We start from the raw sequence: 18,287 nt of genomic DNA, 5'->3' as shown, positions 1-18,287 counted from the left end.
ATATGTGCATGCTCAGTCGTGACCGACTCTTTGGGGCCCTACGGAGAAGGAATCAAACCTGTGCCCCCTTCAGTGAAAGTTCATTTCAGTCGCTCAGTCCTGTTCGACTCTGCGACCCCATGAACCGCAGCACGCCTGGCCTCCCTGTCCATCACCAACGTGAAAGAGTGGAGTCCTAACCTCTGGACCGCCTCAAGATTTTGTTTTAACCGGTGATCCCTAGGACAGGCAACTGCACTGTTTCAAAACACCTGTTGTTTGAAGTCTTGGATCCGTTTTCTGAAGCTTTCTCGATAACACTTACTTGCTAACACACATTTTTGTTTTTTAAGTAAATATGTGTTTAATTTTATTGACCAACTGGTTTCAGCTAATGTATGTGGCGCACCTTCTTTATTCATTAGATACTTGAAGCTGGGCAGGATACTGGGAATGGGATAAGCGCCTGAGATACGGTAAGCGATCACGGATTACCTAACTTAGCGGAGAAAAGTTGTAAAGCTAGACAAATACACAACTAACGTAGAAAGGAGGCTAATATAAATTAATACAGGAGCTGGAAGCCCAAGCCAACTACTGCCAGAAAGAGCGCAGAGAAAAAGCTGCGAGGCGCCGGCTGTGCGAGTTTCCACGGAAACGCCTCTTCCTCGCCTCCCCGAAAGCTCCACCCTCTCACCACCGAGAGCAAATGACGGACGGGGGTGGTTCCGGCGCAGGCGCAGAGTGAGTCAGCCGTCTGGCGCACAGCCACAGGTTTTGGGCGGAGCTAGGGTGCGCAAGCGCCCTGCCCTCCAGCGCACGCGTCTCCCAGCATTCAGCGAGCGCGCGGGCGGCGGGCGCCTCGGTCTGGACATTTGCGATCTCTGAGTGGACGGAGGCTGCTGGCCGCTGCGCGAACACGGACGAGGTGGAGGCAGGAGCCGCCAGTGCGCACCCGCCAGCTATGAAGCCTCCTGCAGGTACAGGCTGTGTCTTGGTTGTGGCCCCGCTCGTCGGACCCGGGAGCCCCGTGCCCCTCCCCCGGGGTCGCCCCTGGGGCCTTAGAACGGAGCCAGTGACCCTCGAGTGACCTGGGCCCAGGCTGGGGATGGGGGTCGGCGAGCTTGGAACCCCGCCCCCTCGGTTGCCGAATGAATGATCCAGGTTTTTCAGCGCTTCACTCATTCGGCAAACTCCATTCTCTTGAGGATGGGTCTGCCCTGAGGTGGACTCCAAAAGAGTTCTAGACTTAGTTCCATAGCCGGCCGTTCGAAAGGCAAAAAACAAGCGGGGGCTTTAGACAGTGATCGGTGCCATGGCTGGTGGTGCTTCTTTAGGGAGGGCTGTCCTGGAGGTCTTCTCGGAGGAGGTGGCATTTCATTCAGCTTGGACTTGGTGGGGAGAAGCAGCTGTCCCAGGTGGTGGGAACCGCGAGGGAGGCAAGCACACCAGTAAGACGGTTGGGGAGCAGTAAGTCATTTTGGCTAGGGCACAGCTGCAGGTCCCTTTTATGTGAAGCACAATGGGGCACCACAGAAGGGTTTTCCTTTAGGGGAGCAATGTCACCTGCATACCAACCGTGTTTTAGGAAGTCGCCCAGGATGTTGAGTAGGGCCACCTCGAATTTTGCCTTGCCCGACCTATCCTGCCCCAGTTCTCTCTGCAGCCTATTGCAATGATGATGATAATTGTATTGATGATAATCATAATTACGGTTATTCAGGCCACAGGAAGGCAGGAATGTAGTCTGCTTTCTTTGGTGCAGGATTGTTAAATCAGAGACCTGGCATGTAGGTGACAGTGAATGTTTACAAACATGCCTGCTCAAAGTTTTCAAACCCTGGCTCCACCAAAAGACTTTCGTGACAATTGCAGTTCACTCAGGTCTCCCACCTTTCCTAAGCTCCTGGAGCCCTCCTTTACCGCCAACTTGAGTGCAGACTCACAGTCCCTCCTCTGCAGTTCTTGAAATCCAAATTATCCTGCAAAGATTTTCCCTAAGTTTGAAGCAGCCATTTGGCCAGAAAAATCTAACCTCTGTTGATTTAAGGGACTTTTTTCTTTCTCAGCTGGGGTGATTGTGTCTTCCTGTGGGACTCATGTCTGGGAATATCTGTGGTCATCATGGCTGGGGGTACTCCTGGCATTGAGTGGATGGGGACCAGGGGTGCTGCTCAACATTCCACAGTGCCCAGGATGGCCCCACACAGAGAATGATCCAGCCACAAGTGTTGTTGATAATACTGTTAAAAAAAAAAAAAGCTGCCCAGAGACACCAAACACAGGCCTGAACCAGCAGCTTCCTGCAAAGACACCCCCACCCTAATGTTTTGAAAAGCAGGGAGTTAAGGACCATGTGGCCTTGCACCACTCCTGCCTGCCAGAACGGGGGAATGAAGCATGGTAGAAGGTTCCTGGAGCAGCCCCTTCTGCTTGCTTGTTAGGTGTCTTACACCCAGCTGGAGGGAAAGCCCAGGCTTTATTCATTAACTCAAGTAACTTGAGACAGGTATAGCCATTGCCAACCTACAGATGCTACAGGAATGCCATCAGGGGCCTCTCTGAGAAAGGGATGTGAAAAGGAAGACTGATATGGTAGGGTTCTGGGCAGAGGGGACAACTGTAGGAAGGCTCAGGAAACTTCTCAAAGAAAGCCTGTGTGGCTGGGCACAGAGAAATTGACCAAACCAGCTGGCCAGACCTGCTGTGCTGGACCCAGTAGAGTCTGGACCAAGTAGAGCAGGGGTCAGTGAACCTGTCTGGGTAGGGCCAAGTGGTTTACACTTGGCAGGCAGGCCACATAACTTCTTGGTCACAGCAGAATCACCTTTAGCTCAGGGGCTAGACAGAAACAGTTGTGACAGTGTTTGGCAACCACAAGTGTAGACTCTGATAAAGGGTTTGAACTTTAATCCCGAGTGGAGCCCTGAAAAGGGGGCAGGGACCGACCACAGGGTGTGCAGATTTCCCCAAATATGGGGTGAGCACCATCTGCTAGTTCACAGCATGGGAGCAGAAGTAGGCCACTTGACTTTGAACCATCCTTATCGCTTGCTGGCTATGGGATCAGGCTATCTCAGGGTTCCCATCTGTGACATGGGGCAACCTAGAGTGCAGAGGACAGAACTGTCTTGGAACCCAGTGAAGGCAAGTACACCACAGAACACTGCCCAAAGATTTTTAAGTGACAGTTGTCAGTAGACACCAGACTCTCATCCAGAAAACTCTTGGTGGCGGGGAGGGCTGGGGGCTAGGGAAGTCTTAATTGTCAGGGCTTCCCCCTCTTTTAGAAAAGTAACAGTACACATGTCACATTCAGGGAACTCGGGGTTCCACCCTGCAGGCAGGTGTTCTTTCAGTGAAACGCTCGTGTATGCTCAGCACTGATGACTTTGGGAGCTGAGTCTTCCTGCGGGGGCTGTCCTGGGCACTTTGGGGTGTTGAGCAGCATGCCTGACCCCAGTGATGCAGTGGTATCACTCCCTGATTGTGACAACCGCAGTGTTCCCTGGGGGCAGGATCCCCTTATGCTTGAGGACCAGTCACGCCACGTGTCCACACACAGCCCTGGGGTCTCCCCCAGCCCTGTTACTCTGACCCTGATTGCGGGCTTGACACAGACTTGCTGGGTGTGGGGTCTGTCTCCTGGTTCCAGCCTGCACAGGGGATGCCCTGGACGTGGCAGCGCCATGCTCGGCCGTGAACCACCTCCGATGGGACCTGAGTGCCCAGCAGATTGCCGAGCTTACCACCGAACTCATTGAGCAGACCAAGCGCGTGTATGACCGCGTGGGCGCCCAGGAGCCCCAGGATGTGTCCTATGAGAACACGCTCAAGGCACTGGCTGACGTGGAAGTGTCCTACACAGGTGAGCCATGCCCGGACCTGACAATGCCACCTTCTTCCCAGGGACCCAGTGGAGAGAGGCGCTGGCTGGGAAGGGCCCCTGGTGGGCCCTGGTCAGCGGGAGGCAGCCAGGCCTGGCTGACTTGCACCATCCCCCGGGGCCGTGTCATCAGACCAGCTCACCTGCCAGCCTTGAAACTGGAGCCCCAGGGGTTGTTTGTTTCCTCCGAGCGGCTGAACTTGGTCCCCTTTGGTTTTCTGCCCCCTGCCACCTCCTTGTGCTCTGAGTAACCTGATGCCCTGGGGCGCCCTTCTCATCACTCTGGAGTTCCTTTCCTTCCCTACTCTCACCCATGAGGGTCTGTCCTACAGCTTTGTGTGGTCAGACAGATCCCCAGTCCGCCTCCCAAGCCCCCTCTGCAGAGGCTGACGAGGCAGAGAACAATAAGCCAGGGAAACCCCTGTCTCTGCATCTCTGGGAAAGCTGTTTCTCTGAGAACCATCTAGAATCCCTGAACTCCAGCTGCAGGATCCTCACGTGTCCCTGATGCTGCATGGCGCTGGGTGTGTCAGGCCCGGCTGCATGCTCAGACTCCAGAGGGGCCACCCCATGGAGGCCAGTATGCCATGGGCTCAGAGCTGGGGGCCATGGTGCAGGCAGTGGATCAAGAGCCCATAGGCCAGTTTTGCCCTCCAGTCACCTGCTGGGGTGGGGCAGACCTCAGTCTTCCCTCTCATCTCCAGCAGGAGGCTCTGGAGCTTGGTTGATACAAATTCCCACCTTGGGTGTAACCCTGCCAGACAAGATCTAGTCCCTCCACCCCACTCCTGTGGCCTTTCCATCTCCCCTCAGTAGACCAAATTATATTATTTTTTTACTTTTTTTTTTTTTTTTGGCTGTGCCGTGCAGCAGGTGGGATCTAGTTCCTAGACCAGGGATTGAACCTGTGCCCCCTGCATTGGGAGTTTGGAGTCTTAGCCACTGGACCACCCAGGAAGCCCCTCCCCCTGCTTTGCTGGGTGTTGGGCTGTCTGAGTACAGGCTGAGCCCTGCCTGGTGCCCCTTCTCGCGCCCCCTTGGCCCAACCAGCTGCCTGGGCTAATCCCGCACTCTGCTGTTCTGTTGTCAGCTCAGTGCCATCACAGCGTTCAAATCCCACATGCACAGAGGCCGCCTCTGTCCTTTTCATGGCTCGCTATCGGGCAGCTGGTGTCAGGGCCCCCTCAGACCCTCGTGTTTGGTCCAGTCAGCTGAGCAGGTCACCACCTCTGGAGGGTCTACTGTGCAGCTGACCCACCAGCCCTGGGATATTCTCAGTGGGCTGGGGCCGTGGAAGTCACCAAACCGTGATGGTACTTCAGGCCCCTCTCCCCCCTGCAAAGTACACACTTTTGAAAAAACTGCTCTGTTGAAGGGGGCTTCCCTGATGGTCTGATGGTTAGGACTCCACGCTTCCACTGCTAGGGGCGCAGGTTCAATCCCTGGTTGGGCAACTAAGTTACTGTATACCACTCAGTGGTATAAAAGAACTGTTAAGATACATTTCACATACCATGTAATCTGCCCACATGAAGCCTAGATTTCATTGGTTTTTACTGTATTTAGCATATACAACCATCGCCAGTATCTAATTCTAGAACCTTCCATCACCTCAAAGAGGTCCCCCCTCTCCATTAGCAGTCACTTCCTGACAGTGTGAACCCACTCTCTGTGTCTGTGGACCTGCCTATTCTGGACATTTCCCATCAGTGGAATCACACCCCGTGTGTCCTTCTGTGTCTGCTTCCCTTACTGAGCATCGTGTTCTCAGGGTCTGTCCCTGTGGTAGCGAGTGCCAGGGCTTCTCTCCTTTTCATGTCTGAGTGATGCTCCCATGTGCAGAGGCACACGTGTGTCCAGTCGTCTGCTGACAGATACCTGGGTTGTCTCCACTGTTGGTCACTATGGGTCACGCTGCTATGATGATAATGTGGACAGTTTTTTGGGTGGACAGTGTTCTGCTCCTCTCAGGTGTCCACCTGGGAGAGGGGCTGTGGGTCACATGGTGACGCAGCGGAAGCGTGTGTTCTCACAGTCGCCACACCCCCTCTATCTCACGCACATGGTGTGCCTTGAAGTATAAAATTGTTGGTGCTCTGCAGCATGGCCATGGGCCTCCGGGGCCCTTTCTGGCGCTGAGTCCCTTCAGCCTCTCCTGGTCTCATCCTGCTCCCTGTTTCTGTCCTTCTCGGCTTGAGGTGTCCAGAGCTGAGTGCCATCCCATCTGGACCATGAGTTCCTGAGGACGATTAACCACGCTTGTCTCTCGCCCAGGGCTTTACCTGCCCATTTCCCTGCAGGGCCATTCTCTCACTTGTACTGTCTCCCCGTTTCAGTTCAGAGGAACATCCTTGACTTCCCCCAGCACGTCTCTCCCTCCAAGGACATCCGCACAGCCAGCACGGAGGCAGACAAGAAGCTGTCGGAGTTCGATGTGGAAATGAGCATGAGGCAGGACGTGTACCAGAGGATTGTCTGGCTGCAGGTGAGCGAGGGCAAGGCCAGAGTGTGGACCTCCCGTATGGGGAGGCCCCGCCCCCCAGCTTCATGAGGTGGACAGAGCCCTGCAGGGGCCAGTGGGGCTGTTTCACCACAACAACATTAGAGACGTGACAGAGACAAGCGGGAGTGGGGAGAGGCGTGCAAGGCCTTCCCACGCGCACATGTCATCTCACATCCCTGACCTTGCTGGGGTCACCTCAAGGGGATGTCCCATCTCCCACGTGAGGTGAAGGGACCAGTGACAGGTGTGTGCATTTCCTGCCTCCCTGGCGGTGCCGGCTGAGCACTGCTGCCCACGTCAGGGGACTGCAGGTGCTCCTTGCATGGCTGGTGGGGTGGTTCTTAGAACCTGCCAGACATGTCTGCCTTGGGACCAGGAAGGCCCTGGGGTATTTTGTGCAGACTCAGGAGCAGGGGCCTCAGAAAGCACAGGCAGTGTTTAACTGAAGTGTTTATTGAGACCATTTTAGGTTCTCATGTAGTTGTAAGAAATTATTCAAAGAGATCCCAGTTGAGCTTTGCCCGGTTGTCCCTGAAGTCACATTTTGTGACAGGTCAGTGTCACAGCAGGGTCCTAACATTGACACAGCTGCCCCATCACCCATTGCCCTGGAGGGGCCCCCAGCAGCTTTGGTTTGGGGCTGTCCCCAGTCACGCAAGGTCCTATGTGGACTTGAATCTGGTTCCCTGGGTCAGTGCTCAGGCCTGCAGTGCTGAGTCCTGTGATAGCTGCTTTGTTAGGAAGTTTCGCTTTTCAGGAAACCTGTAAACCCCCTTCCAGCACGACCGCATCATCCTACATTCCTTCCAGTGATGACGTCCTGCTTCTCCACGGCCTTACAGGCATTTGGCACTGTCTCTGGTTTTCTTGTTTCAGGAGAAGGTCCAGAAGGACTCGCTGAGACCCGAGGCATCAAGGTACCTGGAGCGACTAATCAAACTGGGCCGGAGGAATGGGCTACACCTGCCAGAGGAGACACAGGAGGTGAGAGCCTAGCATGTGATGGCCCTCATCCCCATGCCCAGGCCCAGCCCCGACCCTGTCTCAGGGCCCAGGGGAGCCGGTTCTTTCCTCAGCTCCCCTCCTCCTTGTTCCTGAACCCAGGCTGGTCAGTTTCTGTTTCTGAAAACTAGAGGGACTCTGAATGAATAGTTTAGGTCCCTTAAGATGGCCAAAGCTTAGATTCCCCAGGGCTGTGAGAGTGGTGGTCTCTATGGGGCACCCCTGCTTCCAGGTCCTTCACTGATCACTGGGAAGCAAGACCAGGGGACCAGGGTCTAGGCTTCAGATATCTGAGCTCAGCACAACCCCTGGGGCACCCCAAATCTAGAACCCCCACTCTTTCCATTCCCTTGGACTCTCACAACAGTCTTCTTCCATCAGAAAATCAAGAGCATCAAGAAGAAGCTGAGTCTCCTGTGCATCGACTTCAACAAGAACCTGAACGAGGACACGACCTTCCTGCCGTTCACACGCGAGGAGCTGGGTGCGTGCAGGTGCACATGAGGTCCCTACCCATCCTAATGACTGGCTTTACATTTCTGGCCCCAATCAGCTCAAGTTAAGCCTCACTTTCCATTCTGACCTCTCCAGATGCCTTCCCTGTTGACAGATTTGCTTCCGTTTTACCCACACTGACAATTTTGCAAAATCCAGGCAGGTGGGCAATGGCCTGTGAACCCTGCCCGAGGGTCCGATGGTGCTGTCACATACGCTGTGATACTGCCTGGGCCTCTGGTCAGTAGGGACTCAGGGACACAGATGTGCTGTGTCCTGAGCAGGAGCTTCAGGTCCATCACGCTGACCTCTGCCGCTCTGACTTTTTGTCCCCACTATTGTGTCCCAGGAAGCAAGGCCCATGTGGCTCCGAAGGTTCTCAGGCCAAAGGGCCATCCCAGGCCTCTGGAGTCCGCTGTGCTATGGGGCTGCTTTTCTGCCCACTGTCCAGCTCAGGGCCCGGCTAGTTCGGCCTGGCCTCCTGGGCAGGATTGTGAACCCCCTGTTCTGAGTGGAACAGCCACTCAGAGCCCCGGTGACCGGTCTCACAGGGCTGGGATGGCAGCTGGACATGTGTGGCCACCTGGCAGCGTTTCAGTCCCAGCTGAGCAGGCGCTGTGCCGGGTCATTTCTCCGGGTTGCGAAAGGCTCTGGAGAGTCACTTTACAGGAACGTAGGTAGTGCGCTGTGTCTCTGTTTTCTTCCCCACCCCAGCCTCTAGAGAGAGTCGTGTATACATGTATAAAACCCTGTATTTTTCTAAGTCCCCATCCTGGGGCTAAACTGACTTCCACCCAGCATTGCCTCTGTAGTGTCGGCTGTTTTCCCCTCATGATCAGTCATTTCTCCCAAGAATCCTAATGGCTCTAGCTCCTCGCAGTCACCGGCTCGTGTCCTGTCCCTGTCTTAGTGGGTGTCCTCCCGCGTGTCAGAACTAGCCCCCCACAGCCCCGGCCATGTCCTCGCATCCACGGGCTTCCAGGCCCTGGTCTGTCCACTGGGGGTGTCCTTGCTGTCCTCACTTTCAGATGCTCATTGTCCCAGTTTGGCCCCTTCGAATGGACGTGTCCCTGTAGTTCTTGAAGTACCCCCTGTTGGATATGGACTGAGCTGGGCTCGCTGTGTCTTCTCCCTGGCCTGGCCCCAGCAGGGTGGTTGGAACTAAGGTCTGGCTGCCAGGGAGCTGTTGCTCCCGGGTCCCTCAGTCACCCGGAGCTGGGAAACCCACCTGGCAGGTTCCACCTCCTGCTGTGACCTCTCACCCAGGAAGTACATGGGAGGAGGTGGCAGTCCACGCTGTCCCAGGGTGGCACCTGTTCTGGGGTGCAGGCCGACCTGGGGTGACAGGACACAACTCAACCTCCCCTTCCCTGAGGGCATCCTGAGGGAGCAGACCTTTGAGGTGGGAGAGCCCTCAACATTGCTCCTGCGGGTTGCAGACGCATGCAGAGGGCATGGGGAAGCCCAGCCTGCCATCTCATTCCTCACCTCCCATCCATGGGGGCTTCCACCCCTCCCACCTCAGCTGGGCGGCCTGCCAGTCCCCTCAGAGCCCCCAATTTGGCCCCCACAGGAGGGCTTCCTGAAGACTTTCTAAATTCACTGGAGAAGACCGAGGATGAGAAACTGAAGGTCACACTCAAGTACCCGCACTACTTTCCCCTCCTGAAGAAATGCCATGTGCCTGAGACCCGGAGGAAAGTGGAGGAGGCCTTCAACTGCCGGTGCAAGGAGGCAAGGAGCCACGCCACTGCGCAGTGCCCAGCGAGGCCCAATCTCAGCCTGCCCTCTCAGCGCCCCTGGGTCTGGCTCAGCCCCAAGGGCTGTTGAGTCTGCCAGGCCCAGGGCTGGCCTGGATGGGAGGGGTTGGCACTTCCTTCTCCTGGCCATGAACTTGACTGGGGCAGTCCTGGGTTAGGACCTTGGTGCTGTGGAGACGGCACTGCTGGCCACCAGCTCCCAGCCCCTCATCTTCTGGACATTCGCTGACAGCCTCCGGGTATAGTTAGGTTTCCTGTTGTTGTGAACAGGCCTATTTCTCCTTGTAAATGAACCCGGTCGGTGTCGCTCTGTGTCTGTCCCACAAGCTGGGGAGGCTGAGTGAAGCCCTCAGGTGCTGGCAGAGCCCTGAGCCTGAGCCCAGGGAGGCCCCGTTGGTTATAAAGACTATGTGTTACAACAGGACCAAGTGCAAAGAAATCCAGGCAGTGGGGGTTGGGCGGGGGGGTCGTGGGGGCATTAGCCATGGCTGCCAGGAACCTGAGAGCCCTCCCGCGGACACCTGGCCTATGGCTCCAGTGCTACCGTCTATCTGTCCGTCTGGGCTCTAGGAGAACTGCGCTATTCTCAGGGAACTGGTGAGGCTGCGGGCTCAGAAGTCCCGTCTGCTGGGGTTCAGCACGCACGCCGACTATGTGCTAGAGATGAACATGGCCAAGACCAGCCAGGTGGTGGCCACTTTCCTAGGTAACCCCGCCCCCTCGCCCCAGGTGCCTGGGGGGAGGTGTGAGGGCTGAGGACCACCTCAGCTGGACGAGGTGCTGCCTGCGAGCCCCACTCGTCCACCCTTGGGGGTCCCATGTGGGATGAGTGGTGGGGGCTGGGGCCGGCCCAGGAAGGTAGCTGAGCCTCACACAACCCCTATCACCCACAGATGAGCTGGCGCAGAAGCTGAAGCCACTTGGGGAGCAGGAGCGGGCTGTGATCCTGGAGCTGAAGAGGGCGGAGTGCGAGCAGCGCGGCCTGGCCTTCGATGGGCGCATCAACGCCTGGGACATGCGCTACTACATGAACCAGGTGGAGGAGACGCGTTACCGTGTGGACCAGAATCTGCTCAAGGAGTACTTTCCCATGCAGGTGGTGACCCGCGGGCTGCTGGGCATCTACCAGGAGCTCCTGGGCCTCAGCTTCCAGCTGGAGGAGGGCGCGGCCGTGTGGCATGAGGATGTGGCACTCTATGCCGTGCGGGATGCAGCCTCGGGCAAGCTCATCGGCAAGTTCTACCTGGACCTCTACCCCCGGTGTGTGCATGGGGGACCCGTCAGCCAGGCTGGGCTGGGCACCCTCTCCACCCACCCCCAGCGGTCAAGACTGACCCCACGTCCCCGGTCCCCACCCAGGGAAGGCAAGTACGGGCATGCGGCCTGCTTTGGCCTGCAGCCAGGCTGCCTACGGAAGGACGGGAGCCGCCAGATCGCCATCGCCGCCATGGTGGCCAACTTCACCAAGCCCACACCCGACGCGCCCTCCCTGCTGCAGCACGACGAGGTGGAGACCTACTTCCACGAGTTCGGCCACGTGATGCACCAGCTCTGCTCCCAGGTGGGTGGGGGGGGAGGGCAGGGCGTGGTAGTCTATAGGCAGGTTGATACCAGCTTCCATCCCTGAACCCCATGCGCTGGATGTGTGAACAACAGCAAAGGATGTCCTTGTGGCTCCGGAAGCTGGGAGCCCTGGGTAAAGGCATAAGCAGAGCCGATTCCCTACGTGTTAAGTCCCAGGGACTTTCCTCATCGGGCCTCTCAGATGAGTGTGCGTCCCCAGGACCTGGCAACAGATGTGCTTGTGCTTGGCCCTCTCGCGGTCAACCCTCAGCCTGAGAGCCATGCTCACACGAGCTGCCTCGGAGCGTGAGGGGACAGTTCAGAACAGCTCACCAAGCTGTGTGGCCATGCCAGTACCCTGTTCTGGGAATTTTCTATCACCCCAAAAATGTCCCTCATGCACCTTAGCTATCATTACCCAAACCCCTCCCCGCCAGCCCCTGACAACCAGGAACCCACTCCCTGTGTCTGCGGATCTGCCTGCTCTGGACGTTTCCCATCAGTAGAAACGTCCCATCGCACCCTGTGTGTCCTTCTGTGTCTGCTCCTCTCACTGAGCGTTGTGTTCTCAGGGTCCATCCACACGGTAGTGAGTGTCAGGGCTTCTCTCCTCTTCATGGCTCAGGGATGCTTCCAGGTGTGGAGGGACCTCTGAGCAGAATCTTTTGACTTTGAAGTTGTTAAATGTTTCCTCGCACGTTTTGCAGATTCTTCTCTAACTCAAGACACAGAGTTTCTTCTCAATTTTTTTCCTGTTTCCAAATGAGCTTTTCATTTTGGTGTTATGGTCTTATGGTGTGAGGGTGGGGGTCTCCGAGCCCTCGCCCCCACCACCTTTAGCCCCCTTCACGCCCCTCCCCTTGTGCAGCTTCCTTGTGATCCACTCAGGGATGGCTTTCTGTCCCTGGACCACTGCTCTGCCAGTGACCCTCATGGCTCTCTCGCAGCCATCGCGTCTTTCTAAGTATAGCTGTCCTCAGTGTTAAGGCAGTTCTGTGCTATAAAGTCGCCGTGAATGTGGAGGGAGCGGTTACTGAGCCACCGCCCCTGCAGGCAGTGCAGAGCCAGGCTCCCATGAGTCTTTGTCACGTGAGTCACTTCAGGACTGACCCTCACTCAGCTTCATGTGCTCTGTGTTTCTATTTAATGACAGCTGGTCTGATACCAGCTGTTGGTTCAGTCATGCTGAGCCCCTGGCTGGCAGGGCTGTGACCCTCACCTGGACAAAGCTCATCTGATACTTGCACTATCTCCATGAGCACCTCACCGCCTTCTCGCTCCCCAGACACTGGATAGCACTTCAGCCCTACACTAGGGGCGCCGTCTAGAACAGAGAAATCACCCCCAGCCACGTGAGAATGCACACATGGGGCAGTCAACAGACTGTGATAAGGACGCTTGTTGCAGTTGGTGCTGGAACCCAAAGGCAGGGGTCCAGTGACCCAGGTGCCAGTGGCATCTGACTGCCTCCCTGGGTCCCAGGAAGAACGTGCCAGGTCACTCAGCCCACCTGGCCCTGTGTCTGCCAGGCCTGGGTTCCAGCCATACTGTCAGGTACTATGTCTTCAGAAAGAATGTCAAGGTGCAGGAAAGAGGAGAAAGGAGCTCCTGCCCTTGCCGGCCACCTAGATCTGCTGCGTCTAAGGCTCTGTGGGTGGGGAGGGGCGCTGTGGCCTGCTGGACGGCAGCCTCCCTGCATGCCGGGTTGGTCGGGGTCTGGGTCCTCCTACAGTTCCCCCCCGCCCCCCACAGGCCGAGTTTGCCATGTTCAGCGGGACGCATGTAGAGCGGGACTTTGTGGAGGCCCCATCACAGATGCTGGAGAACTGGGTGTGGGAGGCAGAGCCTCTGCTCCGGATGTCCCAGCACTACCGCACGGGGAGCTCCATCCCTCAGGAGCTGCTGGACAAGCTCATCAAGTCCCGCCAGGCCAATACAGGTGCGACGGGGGAGGAAGGAGCCGCCCAGACCCCACACACCCAGCGCCCCACCGCCTTCCTCCCCTCCCCCCAGGGGAAGGGGTGCGGACACACACCCAGCGCCCCATCTCCCCACCCCCACCTCCCCCCCCAGGTCTTTTCAACCTGCGCCAGATCGTCCTGGCCAAGGTGGACCAGGCCTTGCACACACAGACAGCCGCAGACCCAGCCAAGGAGTACGCCCGCCTGTGCCAGGAGATCCTTGGGGTCCCCGCCACGCCAGGTAGCCATGCTCTAGCTGGGCGCCTTAGGGGCCAGGGTGGTGGCCACTGCCCAGGTGGGGAAGGTTATCTAGTGACGTATGAAGTGGGGACTGTTTGACAGGCTTCAGCCAAGGCCCAGGAGGAGCCACTGACCTCTGGGCTCATCCTACCACAGTCCTTGGGCCTGTTGCTTCAGCTGTGGTGCATGGGGGCCATGGTGAGCTGGCGGCTCTGCGCATGCTTTGTGAGAAGCCCAGGGGGTCAGGAAAGGGTTTGTACCCGGATGTATGAGTAGTGGAGGTTTGAACATGCGGATATTGATGTATACATAACGTTCGCTCCTCTGTGGGCCTCTAAGATGTCCTTCAGGGAGTGCGGTAACCAGTGTGCTCCCCACTGTCCACGGTGAGCCCTGACTCATCAGAGTCTGAGCAGCCAACCTTGTAAGGTGCTCTGGGTGAACCCTTGTGAGCTTGAGCAGAAAGTGGGCAAAGACTTATTTTTCTCTGTGAGTTGCCCACGAGACCCCCATTTTCTAGAAGTGTTAGACCAGTTCCCCTCCTGTGGCCTGGGCCTTGGACGGGGCTGCTTCAAGGCCCTTCTCTTGGGAAAAATCCTGAGGGGGCCCAGGGGCCACGACCAGAGCCTCTCTGCGTCCATCCTAGGGACGAACATGCCTGCAACCTTTGGCCACCTGGCAGGTGGCTATGACGCCCAGTACTATGGCTACCTATGGAGTGAGGTATACTCTGCTGACATGTTCCACACGCGCTTCAAGCAGGAGGGTGTCCTGAGTGGCAAGGTGAGAGGCCAGCCTGGGCCCCTTGGCCCTGAGGGCTGCTGCCCCCCACGCCCCCAGACTGGGTGTCCTTCCTCCCTGGTGATGCCGAGGGCCCCTCAGAGCTAGGGAGGGGTGCGCGACCCTCCTCCAGCCCCGCGCCCTCTTGGCAGGTCGGCATGGACTACAGAAGCTGCATCCTGAGGCCGGGCGGCTCTGAGGACGCCAGTGTCATGTTGAAGCTCTTCCTGGGTCGTGATCCCAAGCAGGACGCCTTCCTCCTGAGCAAAGGGCTGCAGGTGGAGGGCTGTGAGCCGCCAGCCTGCTGATGGCACAGGGCTCTGGCTCCCCACCCTGGCGGGCCTGGCCGCGTGCTACCTGCCCAGGTGCCTTAGTGCCCAGTCGGGGCAGGTGGGGGACTCCAGCCCAGGGACATGGCAGGGGAAGGGTTGCGTGTCCCTCCCCCTGCGCCCCCCCTGCCCCCCAGCCCAGTCCCTGTGTCTCCATTGGCCCACGTGGGCTGAAAGGTCTCCACCTGGAGGTGTCTGGAAAGTCTCCTGTCTAGTCAAGACTCCTCTTTGTTGGACTAATGCGGCCCTTTCCTGGGAGTTTCCCTAGTTAAAAAACAATTCTTTGAAATGCAGCCATTAAAAAAAAAAAAAAAGACTCAGTCCTGATCTCTGCCTGCCTCCCTCCCACTGCAAGAGCAGTTCTGTGGTTGATTTGTTGTTTTTTGTTTGTTTGGAGTTTTTTGGCCTCGCCTTATGGCATGCGGGATCCTAGTTCCCCAACCAGGGATTGAACACATGCCCCCTGTGTTTGAAGCAGAGTGTTAACCTCTGGGCTGCCAGGGAAGTCCCTGATCCAGTATAGACGGGCAACACAGGGAGTGGGTCTGGCCTGGGCTGGGTAGTGGAGCTCTGGGTTCAAGCCTCAGGGTTAGGCTATCGGGTGAGTGGGGCCTCCTGGGAGACCTACCTCAGCTGGGCTGAGCACAGGTGGCCACTGGCCAGTGCACCGCTCTCATCCACACATCCTGAACTGCCCGTGGGTGTCCCCACTCTTGGGGACCCCTCCATGCCAGAGGGAGTCAGGGGCCCCAGGTTAAAGCAGGTCACGTGGGTCATCTCCCCAGCCACAGGGTTCAGCCCAGACATTGACAGGTAGTCCAGTTGAGGCTGGTGCTGTCAGGCCCATGATTTTTGTTGAAGCAGTTTGGGGAAAGAAATTGTTTTCTCCCCAGACTTGGAACTTGGAGAGTATGAGCTGTCAGGCAGACAGAGCTGTCCTTAGACAGAGGCCAGTCAGCACAAAGGAGCCCACACCATGAGGGCAGGCCTCCCTAGGACCCCATCGCCGACCCACACTTGGCACTTTGAGCCGCTGGATCCCCTCTCCTGCTTAAGTCAGCTTGGGCAGACATTTGTCACCTGCAAGCCAGAATGCGTCCGTGACCACATCTCAGAGATCCCACCTGAGATGTGGCACAGCCGAGGCTGGGCCTGGCAGAGCGCTCCGCCTCGTAGGGGCCTCCAAGGACCTACCCAGGTCCCTGCCTGCTTGGCTGAGGGCTATGGCAGAGATATGGGGAGGAGAGGTGGTTCTGGTCTCGGGGGACGCAGGGCAGCACCTGCCCAAGACTGCCCAGGCTCCTGGCCTCTGTTGAGTCTCAGAACAAACACCACATTTGGAAGGGTGTGTATGTTAAAAGTATATCACATGTCTGCTAATTCATTGTCACGGTGAATGTCCCCACTCTTGGGGACCCCTCCATGCCAGAGGGAGTCGGGGGCCCCAGGTTAAAGGAGGTCATGTGGGTCATCTCCCCAGCCACAGGGTTCAGCCCAGACATTGACAGGTAGTCCAGTTGAGGCTGGTGCTGTCAGGCCCGTGATTTTTGTTGAAGCAGTTTGGGGAAAGAAATTCTGTTGTCTCCCCAGACTTGGAACTTGGAGAGTATGAGCAGTAAACAGGGTTAGCTCAAGGCCTGGACAGGCAGGGGGTAAGGGGATGAGTAGCCTTGGGTGCCACATTCCTGGGATTCAAGTTTGAGTGTGCTCAGGCGCTCAGTCACATCTGACTGACCCCATGGACTGTAGCCCACCAGGCTCCTTTATCTGTGGAAATTCTTCAGGCAAGAATACTGGAGTGGTTGCCATGCCTTCCTCCAGGCTCCTCAGCTGTCAGTTGTGGCTGCAGAGGCTGTCTGACCCCAGCAGGAAAGTGAAGAGGGAAGGGCTTGGAGATACCCCAGGGCCTTTCCACCTGCTTCTGTCTCCATCCACCCCCCCCCCCCCCGCCCCCGCAACACCGTCCCTCCCTTCATGCCCTTACTCCAATGTCTCTCCATGTCCTGTTAAGGGAGATGAATTTCCTCCTTAAAAGTGTAGTTTGAGTTGGTTATTTTGTTACTCATAGCTGGAAAGTACAACCAAGCACTTTTGAACATTTTGTTGATCATCTAAAGAAATTGACCCAGAGTTATGCATCCAAAGAGGGTCAGAAGTCAGGTTTGATAAAAGCTGCTCCAAACCTTGTATATCTGCTGAGTGAAAGGTAAAGAATGAAAAAGACAATTGACATGGTCATTACCAAAATGATACATTTCGTAGGCAGAGGGCATTGGATCTCCTTCAGTGAATCTCTTCACATAACTTTGATTTTAAAATGCAATGTAATTAAAAAAATTAAAAAATTTTTTTAAAATGCAATGTATTCAATTATATATCTATATATAATTGTATATATATAATTCTTTTTAGCTGTACCATGTGGCATGCGGGATCGTAGTTTCCTGGCCAGGGATCGACCTGTGCACCCTGCATTGGAAGCAGAGTCTTAACCACTGAACCACCAGGGAAGTCTCCCTAACAGTTTTCTGATGGACTCAATATCCATTTAGAACATAGATACATTTTGTTGTTATTTAGTCCCTAAGTCATGTCCAACTCTTTGGTGACCCCACAAACTGTAGCCCACTAGGGTCCTCTGTCCGTTGGATTTCCCAGGCAAGAATACTGGAATGGGTTGCCGTTTCCTCCCCCAGGGGATCTTCCCAACCCAGGGGTCGAACCCAAGTCTCCTGCTTCGCAGGCGGATTCTTTACCACTGAGCCACCAGGAAAGCCCAGATGTATTTTACTACAGGGTAGAACAATTATTGGGCTTTCCTGGTGGCACTAGTGGTGAAGAACCCGCCTGCCTATGCAGGAGATATGAGATGGGTTCGATTCCTGAGTCGGGAAGATCCTCTGAAGGAGGGCATGGCGACCTACTCCAGCATTCTTGCCTGGAGAATCCCTTGGACAGAGGAGCCTGTGGGCTACAGTCCATGGGGGTCACAGGAGTCGGACATGACCAACAATTTAGAAAGCACGCCTGCAAAACAGTTTTTAATAGGCACCCTGTCTCATTCTGTATCATGTTTCAGCACTTGGACAGCTCCCAGTTCATTGCTGCGCTTCCTGTGTACTGTTCCTGTCTGAGAGTTTTGGCTTCTTAAGTCAAGCTGATTGCATTCATGTTCCATGACATTGCAGAAATAGGGAATTCCTGATTAGGGATTAGGTAGGGTTAGCTAGGCAGTGGTGAGAACATTCCAAACAAAAAGATCCTAATGATTATAATGATGGGTTGGCAGGAAGTCTTTTTACTGAGCGAATAAAAGAATAATCAGTATAAGAGTAAAGGAATATGGCACTGCAAGTCCAAGACATTTTATTGGATGATTGGGGAAGGTTTGGGGTGGTTGGAGACAGTGTATCTGCAGGTGCCTACCTGTTTGATTGGAAATCTCCCTACGTGGACAACTGATGTAGTTGAAACAGCAGACGAGTTTCCCTAACTGAGGGGTCTTCATGAACCCAGAACCTCAGCTCTAGCTGCACACAGAGTGGGGAATCAGAAAAAGAAGTTTTGTCAACAAACATGCCTTATTAGCAGCAAATGAAGTATCTATGGATTACAGGGATAATGATAGTGGCTCTTAATCTTTGTATTTAGAATGATATATATTTTTTAACATTTATTTGGCTGCATGAGGTCTTATGGCAGCATGCAGGATCTTTTTGTTGCAGCATACAGGCTTAGTTGCCCCATGGCATGTGGGCTTTTAGTTCCCCAACCAGGAATTGAACCTTC

The 18,287-nt window shown here is 55.8% G+C and overlaps 1 protein-coding gene across 1 annotated transcript; it reads left to right on the top strand.

The window, feature by feature from the left end:
• The first annotated feature begins 803 nt into the window (after positions 1-803).
• Positions 804-14,870, top strand: THOP1 (thimet oligopeptidase 1). The gene is made up of 13 exons (XM_069591557.1): positions 804-959; positions 3,635-3,847; positions 6,202-6,350; positions 7,245-7,352; positions 7,752-7,854; positions 9,439-9,599; positions 10,196-10,331; positions 10,519-10,885; positions 10,985-11,186; positions 12,941-13,127; positions 13,262-13,390; positions 14,036-14,172; positions 14,322-14,870. Exons 1-13 carry the CDS (start codon positions 944-946, stop codon positions 14,475-14,477), a joined length of 2,064 nt encoding a protein of 687 aa, XP_069447658.1. The 5' UTR covers positions 804-943; the 3' UTR covers positions 14,478-14,870.
• Positions 14,871-18,287: the final 3,417 nt, after the last annotated feature.

This window comes from Ovis canadensis, chromosome 5 (genome assembly GCF_042477335.2).
Source record: "Ovis canadensis isolate MfBH-ARS-UI-01 breed Bighorn chromosome 5, ARS-UI_OviCan_v2, whole genome shotgun sequence".
In the NCBI taxonomy this organism is placed as follows: Eukaryota; Metazoa; Chordata; class Mammalia; order Artiodactyla; family Bovidae; genus Ovis; species Ovis canadensis.
Note: the sequence above shows the minus strand (reverse complement) of the source record. Positions and strands in the feature narration are given on the sequence as shown.